Source organism: Odontesthes bonariensis, chromosome 19 (assembly GCF_027942865.1).
Source record: "Odontesthes bonariensis isolate fOdoBon6 chromosome 19, fOdoBon6.hap1, whole genome shotgun sequence".
Taxonomy (NCBI): Eukaryota; Metazoa; Chordata; class Actinopteri; order Atheriniformes; family Atherinopsidae; genus Odontesthes; species Odontesthes bonariensis.
Genome location: NC_134524.1, coordinates 3,012,536 through 3,024,772, shown reverse-complemented (window position 1 = coordinate 3,024,772; position 12,237 = coordinate 3,012,536). Strand labels below are relative to the sequence as shown.

At 40.5% G+C, this 12,237-nt stretch overlaps 1 protein-coding gene across 1 annotated transcript; it reads left to right on the top strand.

Moving 5' to 3' along the window:
• The first annotated feature begins 6,274 nt into the window (after window positions 1-6,274).
• LOC142369478 (uncharacterized) lies at window positions 6,275-9,434 on the top strand. Its single transcript, XM_075451828.1, has 2 exons — window positions 6,275-6,283; window positions 7,484-9,434. The coding sequence occupies exons 1-2, from the start codon at window positions 6,275-6,277 to the stop codon at window positions 8,852-8,854; spliced, it is 1,380 nt and encodes a 459-aa protein (XP_075307943.1). The 3' UTR covers window positions 8,855-9,434.
• The last annotated feature ends 2,803 nt before the right edge of the window (window positions 9,435-12,237 follow it).

Genomic DNA, 12,237 nt, shown 5'->3' with positions numbered 1-12,237 from the left:
ATTCCTACTGATATGATGGATATTAAAGGATATCAATGCTTCAGAAAGGACAGAGACTCTGGGAAGGGAGGAGGAGTTCTAATTTATATCAAAGATCAATTTAATTGTAAAGTAATTGAACTTAACACTCCTCTTGAATGTCTAGCCTTAAATATAATTTTGTCACAATCCATGAATTTTAACGTTGTTGTTCTCTATAACCCACCTTCTCATAATGTGTCTTTTTATGATGAATTAACTCGTGCAATTAAGCAGCTTGAGACTTACAGAGAAACAATATGGTACGGGGATTTTAACATTAACTGGACTGAAAAAGTTTGCAAACAAAGACTTAAAACAATCATGACAAAACTTAATTACCATCAAATGATTAAAGGGCCCACCAGGATCACCTGACGGTCAAAAACCTTAATGGACATGGCATTTACAAACAAACCTGAGCGCATTATAAAAACATATAACTTAATAACGGGACTATCTGACCACAATTTGACTTTGACTGCTAGGAAGCTGACTAAAAAGAGACTTTGGTAAATTAAAGAACAATGACAATGGCACGAAATCCAAAATCCCACAGTTTGAGAGGGAACTAAAACATCTCAATTGGGAACATATTTTAGCCTTGGAAGATGTTGATGAATGTTGGAATTCAATCACTGCAGCGAGCACTCAATTAATTAACAAATTTACCAATAAAAAAAAAGTGCAAGGAAAAGGAAAATAGTCTCCCGTGGCTAAATAATGATATAAGGAATCTCATGAAAAAGAGAGATCTAGCCCTGAAGAAATCACTACAATCCAAACTCAGCACAGACAATTTTACTTTTAAAAGCTTGAGAAATAAAGAAGTGAAAGAGCTCAGAAAAGCACAAGCTTCATATTATACAAACCTTATAGGCAATTCTATCGGCAACAATAATTCCCTTTGGAAACATTTAAATAATCTGACTAATAAAAATACCAAGAATTAAGGAATTAACAGCAAAATTATTAATGAAAACGCCATCATGGCTCATGAATTTAATAAGCACTTTGTACAATCAATAGAAGAGCTCACAAAAGATTTTGAGAGAGTCACATCATTGCAGTCTTCTTCTGAATACTTTTGTCTACAAGAAGTGAACGAGACTGAGGTAGCAAGGACCATCCAAAAACTGTCTAACTCCAAAGCAAATGATATTTATAATATAAACTCCTGCTTTCTCAAACGTTACGGTAACTTGTTCGTTAAACCTTTGACACATCTTTCCAATTTGTCTATTAGAAAATGTAAATTTCCTTCAGGGTGGAAAAAAGCTGCGATTGTCCCAATTTTTAAATCAGGAGAGCAAGACTCAATGCACAATTATAGGCCGATAGCAATTTTACCTGTACCGTCAAAAATGATTGAAAAAGTGGTGGCAGCTCAACTAACTGAGCACCTGGAGGAGAATCAACTCCTCCACCCACAGCAGTTTGGCTTTAGAGCAGGGTATTCAACTGAGATCGCCAACTGCTGCTTCATAGAAAACATAAAAAAATCATTAGATAAGGGTGAAGTGGTTGGAGCTGTGTTTCTTGATCTTAAAAAGGCATTCGAAACAGTCAGCCATAGCCTCCTTTTAGCCAAAATGTCTACACTTAAGATCTCCCCTGAGGCCATGCAGTGTGTGAGAGTGGCCCAGGACAAATCCTCTCAGAGAAACATCTCAATGGGCATACCGCAGGGCTCCATACTAGGGCCACTGCTTTTCAGTCTCTTTATAAATGATCTGCCTTTGATTTTCCCAGGTGTCCGCTGCCAACTTAACGCGGACGATGTATTTTTTTATGCAGGCGCAAAGACACCAGAGCAAGCTGCAGATGTTTTATCTGCATGCATGGCTGAGGTTAGTCAGTGGCTCTTCAAAAATCAATTAGGCTACATTTTAGGGGTGGGACGATATGCTTTGGTCACGATTCGATTGTATCACGATTCTTGATAATTGCGATTCTCCAATTATTGCGATTTTCTTCCTCCTTAAAAAAACAAACAAGTTGAATCATACACTCCTAGAATGAATGTCGTTCCCATAAACAATGCACATCAGTCTGTGTCAGTCAGTCCAGCAGCTGACATTTATTTCAACTGAGACAAAAGGAGGCATTTTTTAAAGTTTACAGTTACAAAATGAATTGAAACGTCCACACAGCACAAATGTGGGCTAGTTTTAACATAACTTAATGTGATGAATTGATGAAGTTTATCTGGACACGGATATGACGTAATATAATTGATAAAGCTTCCCATGGCATAGCAAATGTGTTTAGCATAAATGCTATTCAGATTACAATTCTGCTGCCATAATTCTGGACCGGACAAGGGTAAAATATATATATATATATATATATATATCGATTCAGGGGAGAAAAATCGATTTTTAAAATCATCCCATTAAAAAAATCACGATATGTACATGAATTGATTTTTTTCGCCCAACCCTACTACATTTACACTGTCAGTTAAATGTTACCCAATTCTGATTTTTTTGCTCTCATGTGACACAGATCGGATATGTTTTTTTGACCATGTAAATAGGACGAGGACGCATGCATTCGGATATTTTGAGATCGGATACAGGCCTCCTTCATATGTGGAAATTTATCAGATACGAATTGGATATGTGACGATGCGACCGCCGTGTAAACAGGCAGATCGGATATTCTTACACATTGCGTTCCACACGTCATTAAATATGCGACGATTTAGATATTTTGTCACGCGTGGTAAGCTAGTGAATGCGAGACGCATAAACATAGGAACATGTCGGAGGTCAAAAAAAAAAAAAAAAAAAAAAAGGAATATGTGCATTAGTCCTCAAATATGTCCAAATGTTTCAGGCACGCACGCCAATCAGGCTGAATTGATTTGAGAATCATCCCGGGTCAGCTGAATGACAGCCAGTGTAACGCGGCTCTGGTTTAACCTTATTTTGTTTAAAATAAGCCAGTATAGACATGGCAACGTGTGAAATTGCCATTTAGATCATTAGATCAATATCATCCCATTGCCATGCATGGGATGATATTTCCTCAGATCTCCTCCTGCATGACAGCATGGGCCCAGGCAGCTCCCTCAGCCACAAAGCGCATTGGTTCACTTTACAATCAAGCACTCAAAATGATGGACAGAAAACCAATCCGTTATCACCATTGTCAAATCCTCTACAAAAATAATTTCTTGAGCTTTGACAGTTTTAGCAATTTGTGTTTTCTCAAATTATTTTTTAAATGCTTAAATCACAATTTGGCTCCAGAACCACTCAGGGAGGCAGCTCCAACCACAACTGTACAATCCCTAAGTGCAGAACATCGTTTGGACAGTCGGTCTTTTCTTACAAAAGCTGTAAACTCTGGAACTCACTGCCCACAGATATTAAGTCCATCAGTGAGTTTAAATTGTTCACCTTTAAACTTCAATTTTGGCTTAAAACCAACCAAAACTGTACTCACTTGTAAAAATGTGAGAGTGAATGAATGAGATGAAAGTTTGAACAGCACTGTTGTATTTATAGATTAATGTTCTTATGTAAATTAGTGTCTATTTTAGGTTTATTTTAATGTCTATTTTAGGTTTATTTTAATGTCTATTTTAGGTCTTGTGTCAGCATAGAAAAGCCTAACCAGGGACGGGAGTTGTAAATTAGCACTTGTTGCTATACTCTGTATACAAGCTTTGATTTGTAACTATGTCTGATTGTATTGTCCCTGTCAAATAAACGAAATAAAAAATAAAGAAGCATTTTTAAGTTCACAGGGATTTAAATAAAAAGCACAGTAATGAGTTTAATGGGATGTGACTGGATGGTTAAAAACTGTGCAGAAAGGTTATCAAGAGAAGAAGAAAAGTGGGTGTGGTTTAACACGCTGCACGCCACAGCTGGATCTTATCGTATGTGCTGACAGTTGCAGAGTCCATCAGTCGGACCAGAATGGAGCTGAACCAGGAGCAGAACCAGGAGCAGAACCTGGAGCTGAACCTGGAGCTGAACCAGGAGCTGAAGCAGGAGCTGAAGCAGGAACTTAACCAGGAGCTGAACCAGGAGCTGAACCAGGAGCTGAACCAGGAGCTGAACCAGGAGCTGAACCAGGGGCAGAACCAGGAGCAGAACCAGGAGCAGAACCAGGAGCAGGACCAGGAGCTGAACCAGGATCAGAACCAGGATCAGAACCAGGATCAGAACCAGGAGCAGAACCAGGAGCAGAACCAGGAGCAGGACCAGGAGCAGGACCAGGAGCTGAACCAGAAGCTGAACCAGGAGCTGAACCAGGAGCAGGAGCAGGACCAGGAGCAGGACCAGGAGCAGGACCAGGAGCTGAACCAGGAGCTGAAGCAGGAGCAGAACCAGGAGCAGAACCAGAACCAGGAGCAGAACCAGAACCAGGAGCTGAACCAGGAGCAGAACCAGGAGCTGAACCAGGAGCAGAACCAGGAGCAGAACCCCTCCACCAGGAAACGAGCCGGCTCATCCTCTGGGTCCACCGGGCCACAGGTCAGTGTGGAGGAGGTTTTTATTTTATTTCTTATTTATTTGGTTAGGACTCTGCACATTAACAACATATCAGCAAAGCATCCATGTAAATATGCCGGAGTTAGCACAGCTGCTAAATTTCATCCGTTGTCCTCAGGCAGGTATCATAAAAACATACAGACAATACACCATGACAAAAAACTAAAGAACAAACAAACAGAAAATCTTTAGAAAGATTCACATCAAAGTTAAGAGTCCGTACACAAAAGGGAAAAGACGGAGAGGTGACCCATGAGAGCAGCTCTGGCTGTTTGCAACCACTGTTTAAGGCTCTTTTTAAAGGTGGTGGAATTGTCCCAGTTTCTATCACGAGTTGGCAGTGTGTTCCAGCACTGTTCCTCTGATGGACTCCACCATTTGGCCAAACTTAGTCCTGCATCATTGCACATCAGTCTCCTCTAGTGCTCTGGGGTTTATTCTAGAGGATTCTGTCTTTATGAAATCCTGTAATAGTGGAGGGGCTAATCCTTTGGAAACCTTAAAGATGAGACAGACATCCAGAAACAGCTGATAGCTATCAAAGTCCAAGATTTTGCACTCTGATGTATGTGACCATGTTGTATAACAGCAGGAAATACGAGGAAGTATCACTGCATGCGTGGAAGTCTTCGCTGACTCCATAGTCAGGAAGCGTCTCATGTCTTTTAAATTTGATAAGTTAAATTTTATTTTATTTGTTACTTTTTTAACGTGTTGCTTAAAATTAAGATTAGAATCAAAGATAATAATAATAATAATAATAATAAATCAAATTTGTAACGCACTTTTCATTAGCAAAAATCTCAAAGTGCTACAAAGTACAACTAAAATCAGGGATAAAATCAACATCATAAAAATCATGTGGCGGCAGAGTAGGCTTGCTTAAAAAGAAAAGTCTTTAAGCCTCTTTTGAAGTCGCCCAGTGGTTGTGGAGCTCTCAGATAGACGGGGAGAGAGTTCCAGAGACGGGGGGCAGCCACAGAATTACCTGAGGTACTTAAAGTGTTGAAACACATCAAGTGTCTCTGCATCCACCTTGACTGATGGTTGCTGTCCCTCTGTTGGCTGCCGGGAGTAAAACATACAGACTGTTTATTTTTTTATTCAAATGTAAACAACAGTTTTGGAGCCAATAGGACACTGGCACCGTGGCTCCTGAGAGAATGGCAGCAGCTTCTTGAATTGAATTGGCATGACAGTATAATACTGTGTCGTCAGCATATGGTTGCATCTTTATATTTCTACAGACATTTGGTAAGTTATGGGCATTTAGGCTGAATGAAACAGGACCCAATATTGAGCCCTGTGGTACTCCAGCAGAAGAAGTGAGGTATGAAGATGGCGAATCACCAATTTGAACGGCCTGTTTCCTGTGCGACAGGTATGATTTCATCCAGCAGAGGGCACTATTTTGAAAAGTTGAAATGAGCAGATTTAGCAATAAGCACATCATGATTAATGGTGTCAAAACCACGCTTTAAATCAAGAAATACAGCAGCTACAAAGCCACCCTGATCCAACAAGCTCTTTAAGTTTTCTAGGAAATAACAGGTAGCTGTCTCTGCTGAATGGAATTTCCTAAATCCAAACTGCATTGGATGAAGACTGGCATGGCCATTATTTCAGTGTTCAGTCAGTTCTGTGGTAACCCATTTCTCTGCTTACTTTGGAAATTCTAGGTAAAATACTTATGGGTGGATAGATTTTGTCGGCCTTAAAGACGGGGGTGACCCGAGCAATCTTCCATGTCGATGGTACTGTTCCTGTTTTATGGATAGATTTACAGGATGTGCAACTGGGTCAGCAAGAGCCTGTTTATTGGTCTTTAAAAGGTCACGAGTAAGACCAAATGAATCTCTGGCCTTTTTAGAGATGAAATATGTGAGCATTTAAAGGGCTTCGAAAGTTCCTCAACTGAGCCAATGAAAAATCTATTGATAACTCACAGTAATCTCCAGATAGTCAGTTAGCTCATCATTTACCTGGAGCTGTAGATCACTAAGATGGGGAGATAACTCATTTAAATTGTTCCATATTAGCTTTTAATCACCATTTGCCCCATTTATTGCCTCAATATAGAATCTGCTTTCACCTTATGGGTCATCCTTAAGACTTTATCTCTATTTTTCATTAATTTTATAAATTCATTGTTACACCAGGGCAGATTATTTCTATGTTGCTTGGATTTACCTTTTTTTTTGTGAATCGTTATAATATCATTGACTTATTTAATAAAGTTATCTGAGCGAGCCTCAGTGTCGTTATTTTCCAGAATATTAGACCTTCTAGATTTTGGATTTCCTCATTCAGGAATTGTTGCCGGCTTTTGGGTATGAAGTAGAACTGGTGACCTCTGGTGGATGCCATTAAATGCTTCCTCTTAATTTTCCATGAGCACAAGATAAAATTGTGATCTGACAGGCCTGATAATAGATTCAAAGTCTTAGAGATTCTTTCAGGATTATTAGTAAATATTAGATCAATTGTTGTATTTGACGTATTAGTTATTCTTGTCGGTCCTTTTATGATTTGTCAAATTGCACTCATCCATCAGCTGTTTAATTTTTTTCCTGAATCAGCGAGTAGGATGATTTCCTTTTTCGAGTTGCAGTGATTTAAGATTGTCTGAAGTTGATCATAAAACACAAAACACATAGCTCAAGTTCCTATTCAGAGTTTCATCATGACAAAAAGAATTAGTAAAAGAGCAAAAAGCAAGAGTTTACTGCTTAAAAAGCTGAACGTGTGCAGAACACATCAGAGCACAGTGCTGATAGCTGAGGGCACTTATAAACGCACCCTCAGCGTTCATGTTTAATCTGAGATATTGAGACCTGTGTGGCTCGGTCTGTCCAGCTCCAGTTAGAATATGTTGGTTAGCGTAGTTTAGCTTAGAGAAATCTTTTGTGTGAACTTCAAAAGGATCTAAGTCTTCTTCCTCTCTGTCATTGCAGAAACGTAGAGCCCAAGAGGGATCCGGATGGCACTGCTGTAAGGACTGTGGGAAAGTTATCAAACGATCAAATCTGAGGTATCATCAGATAATTCACTCAGGAGAGAAGCCATACAGCTGTGACCAGTGTGGGGCAGCTTTCACTCAATTATCTAATCTAAAGACGCACCAACGTGTTCACACAGGAGAGAAACCTTTCATCTGTGGTCAGTGTGGGGCAGCTTTCACTCGATTATCTAATCTAAAGACACACCAATTTATTCACTCAGGAGAGAAACCATACAGCTGTGGTCAGTGTGGGGCAGCTTTCACTGCATTATCTCATCTAAAGACACACCAACGTATTCACTCAGGAGAGAAACCTTTCAGCTGTGTTCAGTGTGGGGCAGCTTTCACTGCATTATCTCATCTAAACAGACACCAACGTATTCACACAGGAGAGAAACCTTTCAGCTGTGGTCAGTGTGGGGCAGCTTTCACTAGATTATCTCATCTAAAGGGACACCAACGTATTCACTCAGGAGAGAAACCTTTCAGCTGTGTTCAGTGTGGGGCAGCTTTCAATCAATTAGGTAGTCTAAAGAGACACCAACGTATTCACACAGGAGAGAAACCTTTCATCTGTGGTCAGTGTGGGGCAGCTTTCACTACATTATCTCATCTAAAGGCACACCAACGTATTCACTCAGGAGAGAAACCTTTCAGGTGTGTTCAGTGTGGGGCAGCTTTCACTCAATTAGGTAGTATAAAGAGACACCAACGTATTCACTCAGGAGAGAAACCTTTCATCTGTGGTCAGTGTGGGGCAGCTTTCACTAGATTATCTAGTCTAAAGACGCACCAACGTATTCACAAAGGAGAGAAACCTTTCAGCTGTGGCCAGTGCGGGGCAGCTTTCACTCAATTAGGTAGTCTAAAGACACACCAACGTATTCACTCAGGAGAGAAACCTTTCATCTGTGGCCAGTGTGGGGCAGCTTTCACTGAATTAGGTAGTCTAAAGACACACCAACGTATTCACTCAGGAGTGAAACCTTTCATCTGTGGTCAGTGTGGGGCAGCTTTCACTACATTACCTAATCTAAAGACACACCAACGTATTCACACAGGAGAGAAACCTTTCAGCTGTGGTCAGTGCGGGGCAGCTTTCACTCAATTAGGTCATCTAAAGACACACCAACGTATTCACACAGGAGAGAAGCCATACAGCTGTGGTCAGTGTGGGGCAGCTTTCACTAGATTAGGTAATCTAAAGACACACCAACGTATTCACACAGGAGAGAAACCTTTCATCTGTGGTCAGTGTGGGGCAGCTTTCACTGCATTATCTAGTCTAAAGAGACACCAACGTAGAAACACTGCAGAGAAATGATTGGCTTAAATCAACAACAATTTTTACGGCAAATAAGCAAACAGGAACTACCAATCAGAAGCCTTGCCTTTGTTCAGATTAAAAATCTTCTTTGTGGATTACCACCTTATCTTGTCAGGACTTTAGTTCTGAATGTTCTGTGGGGAGCACATGTTTGAAGAACCATTGAAAGTGCTTTATAATTTGTTGGGATTGCTTTAACTGGGGACGGATCTCCCGACGTTCAAGACAAACATGGCATCAATTGTGAGTTGATGGACAGAACAAAATGCAGTCTGTTTGAAAGTAGAAACATGTTTATTCTGTTATACTGAACATATTTTTTTGTTTAAAGTTAAAATCCACAAAGTAGCTTTGCACCAGCTGTGGGTATTTCTGTAAACATCTGAAGAAGCAATATATCATTTCAGTTTGATGTGAAGTCGAGCTTTACACTCGTCTGTATTTCATTGTTCTGCATTTCATTAAAGGGCAGATGTTAACTTTTCTCATGCTTTTCATGTTCTTGCTACACAGATATTTTTGAAGAAAATGTGTGTTTGGTTACGAGGGAAAGTTGACCCTTATCATCTTCCCCAAAGACCCAGAAATCTTTAACGCAGTCTGAAAAAGGTTTGGAGTTGTTCCCTGTACTTCGCAGACAGCTGTATGATGCTCATGACTGAAGCTGAAAGTTAAGGCTGTTCCAACACTAAAAGGGCACGAGGCTCAACTTCAAGCTGTGAAACTCTTTCAAATGTCTGTTGTGTTGGAATCAGACGTGTGAACGCATTTTAGTCCAAACGTCATGGCTGCACTGAGGGAAAAGGCAGCTAAGCAGGCTAACGCTACTTTGAATTGAACCGTTTAACACGAGAAAACTGAACTGATCTGTTTGTTGCTTCTACAACTGCTCAGTTACTCACACAATCATGTACTGAGCAGATTTACCCAACAGACATTCTGCTGTTATCTCAGATGCTCTCAGTCGCGCTGCTCATGTTGTTTTAGTCCACAACTCTTCTTCTTCTTCGGCCCCGACGGCAACACAACTTACCCAGAACTAAAAACAGAAACTCCTTAAGGCTAAAATAACTTTAATGATTACAAATCGGTGGAGGTCTGCTCGGGGCCCAAATGCTAATTACTCCTTTCAACAGCGGCATTCCTCATCAACTGTGACAAACGGGCATTTGTAAAGTCATTAATAAAAATGTAGGAGGATCTCCGGATGAGAAGGAGCAGGAACAACGAGCGCACAAAGACAAAAGGTGATGGAGCAGAGCTGATGACCTCCAGGTGAACTCTAAGGGATGGCAGAGAAGATTAGCGTAGAACAGTTAGCATAGAACAGCATAGCATAGCATAAAAGGGCATATAGCATAGCATAGCATAAAAAAGTAGCACAGCATAGCTTTGAAGAGGAGCGTAAGGGCCAAGTGGAAGGGAAAGGTATATAGAAAAATACCTCAATGTAAGATTAAGTATTTAAACCATAACGTAAGTAAAAAAAAACTTATGAAAAAAGGTGAACATTTATGAGACCCTGTGAACAATGGAACCCTATTATCCCAATAGTGTAGTTTCCAGTGAACTTACTCAGTTAATCCACCAGTGTACAAAGTAATAATAACCCTGTAAAAGTGAATTACCTGTACTCAAAATACGCTGAGCTCAGGGTTAGAGCTCTGGTCTTGTGACTCAGTGTGTCTCAGTGTGACTCAGTGTGTCTCAGTGTGTCTCAGTGTGACTCAGTGTGTCTCAGTGTGACTCAGTGTGTCTCAGTGTGACTCAGTGTGACTCAGTGTCAGATTAAGGTTGGCGCCTGGTGTTGCCACGTAGCCTGGGTGCCAGCCGAACTTAGCCCCGCCCATAAAAGATTTGGTCGGGAAGTTGGGTCTGGCTCTGCTCAGTTGGGAAATCATTATGCCCGACCAAGAATCGGTCGACCCAATCAGATTGCCAGGGCGGGCTTTATACGATGATGGACAGATGATCAACAGGGACATTATCGACTACGTCACCAAAGAGCGCTTGGTTTGAATTAGTTTGAAACAAACACGGCTGCCGCTGGAGAGCTAGGGTGTGTAGATTCTGCCATCGAGTCTGTTCTACAGGATCTCCACATTGCATTCGTTTTGAAAGACGAACAGAGGAACGCGATAAAGGCTTTTATCGATAGAAAAGATGTTTTTGCCGTCCTTCCTACAACAAGTGTGTGTTGCTTAATCTACGTCACATACTACGTTGCTCTGATTGGTTGTAGGTCTATCCAATTGAGCGAAGAGGCATTTTTTCTCCTGGTTCGGTTGAAACACGCCCCATACTCAGAACTCTATTGAGCGGTATCAGACTCACATTCTGACTAGAATCGTGAGTATGACGTAGTCAGGCAAGTTGCCACGCCCATTTGGGGCAATTTCTGTCAGGGTCGAATTTGCACCAGAAATCTCCCATTGACATGAATGGTACGTCAGTTTTTTTCAAAAATCCTGCTCCCAATGCATTCTCTATGAGGGTTTATGTGCTCGCACAAACGACGCACAACGTGCTTTCGTCATATTTCTGCTGCGCGGGAACATGAACATTCTACGTTGTTGTTGTAACATTGTGGTTTTCAATAAAGAAAAAAAAACATTCTACGAAGAAGATGGCGAGTGGCGAGTGTAACAGTACGGTAGTGTTTCTGACAGAAGTTCCCTTTAGTCGTCGTACTGATGCGGAGAAGGAAGTTTGGAAGAATTTTGCGGGATTTTCGAGCTCGCCTTGCGAGGCAAAGATGAAACCCAGGGCTCCACCAACCCTGCTATTTTTCCAGGTAGTATTTGATAAATAACTTAACCTTTTGTGCTCAGTCATTGACTTGTAATGATTTAAATCTTTTATATAATGTTTACAATAATAGCAGAATGTATAATGCCACATTCATTGTTAATGGTGCAGTATTATATTTAAAAAAGAGAGAAATCTCACATAAGTAAGCTGCACTTAACCATGTTTGACAACTGGTTATGCTTTTCTAAGTCATATTTTCTAGGGATGCAGCGATACCACTTTTTTTCAAACCGATACGATACCGATACTTGGATCTGAGTACTTGCCGGTACCGATGCCGATACTTTTACCACAAAAAAATGTAATGAATTGGAAGACAGGTTTTGGTCTCACTAGCCCAGTGGTTCCCAAACTTTTTGTGCCCAAGGCACACCAAAGGACAAGGAAAAATCTCAAGGCACACCTATTGTGCAAATTAGCCCTTACAACACGTGTTATCACTCATATCATGTAAAATATCTGTAAATGTTCATTATTATTTACTAATGCCAAATACAGTGTGACAAGACAACTATTACTCATGAAATATTTATTAACGAAATTTTTTTAAAAATAATTTGAAACTTTAT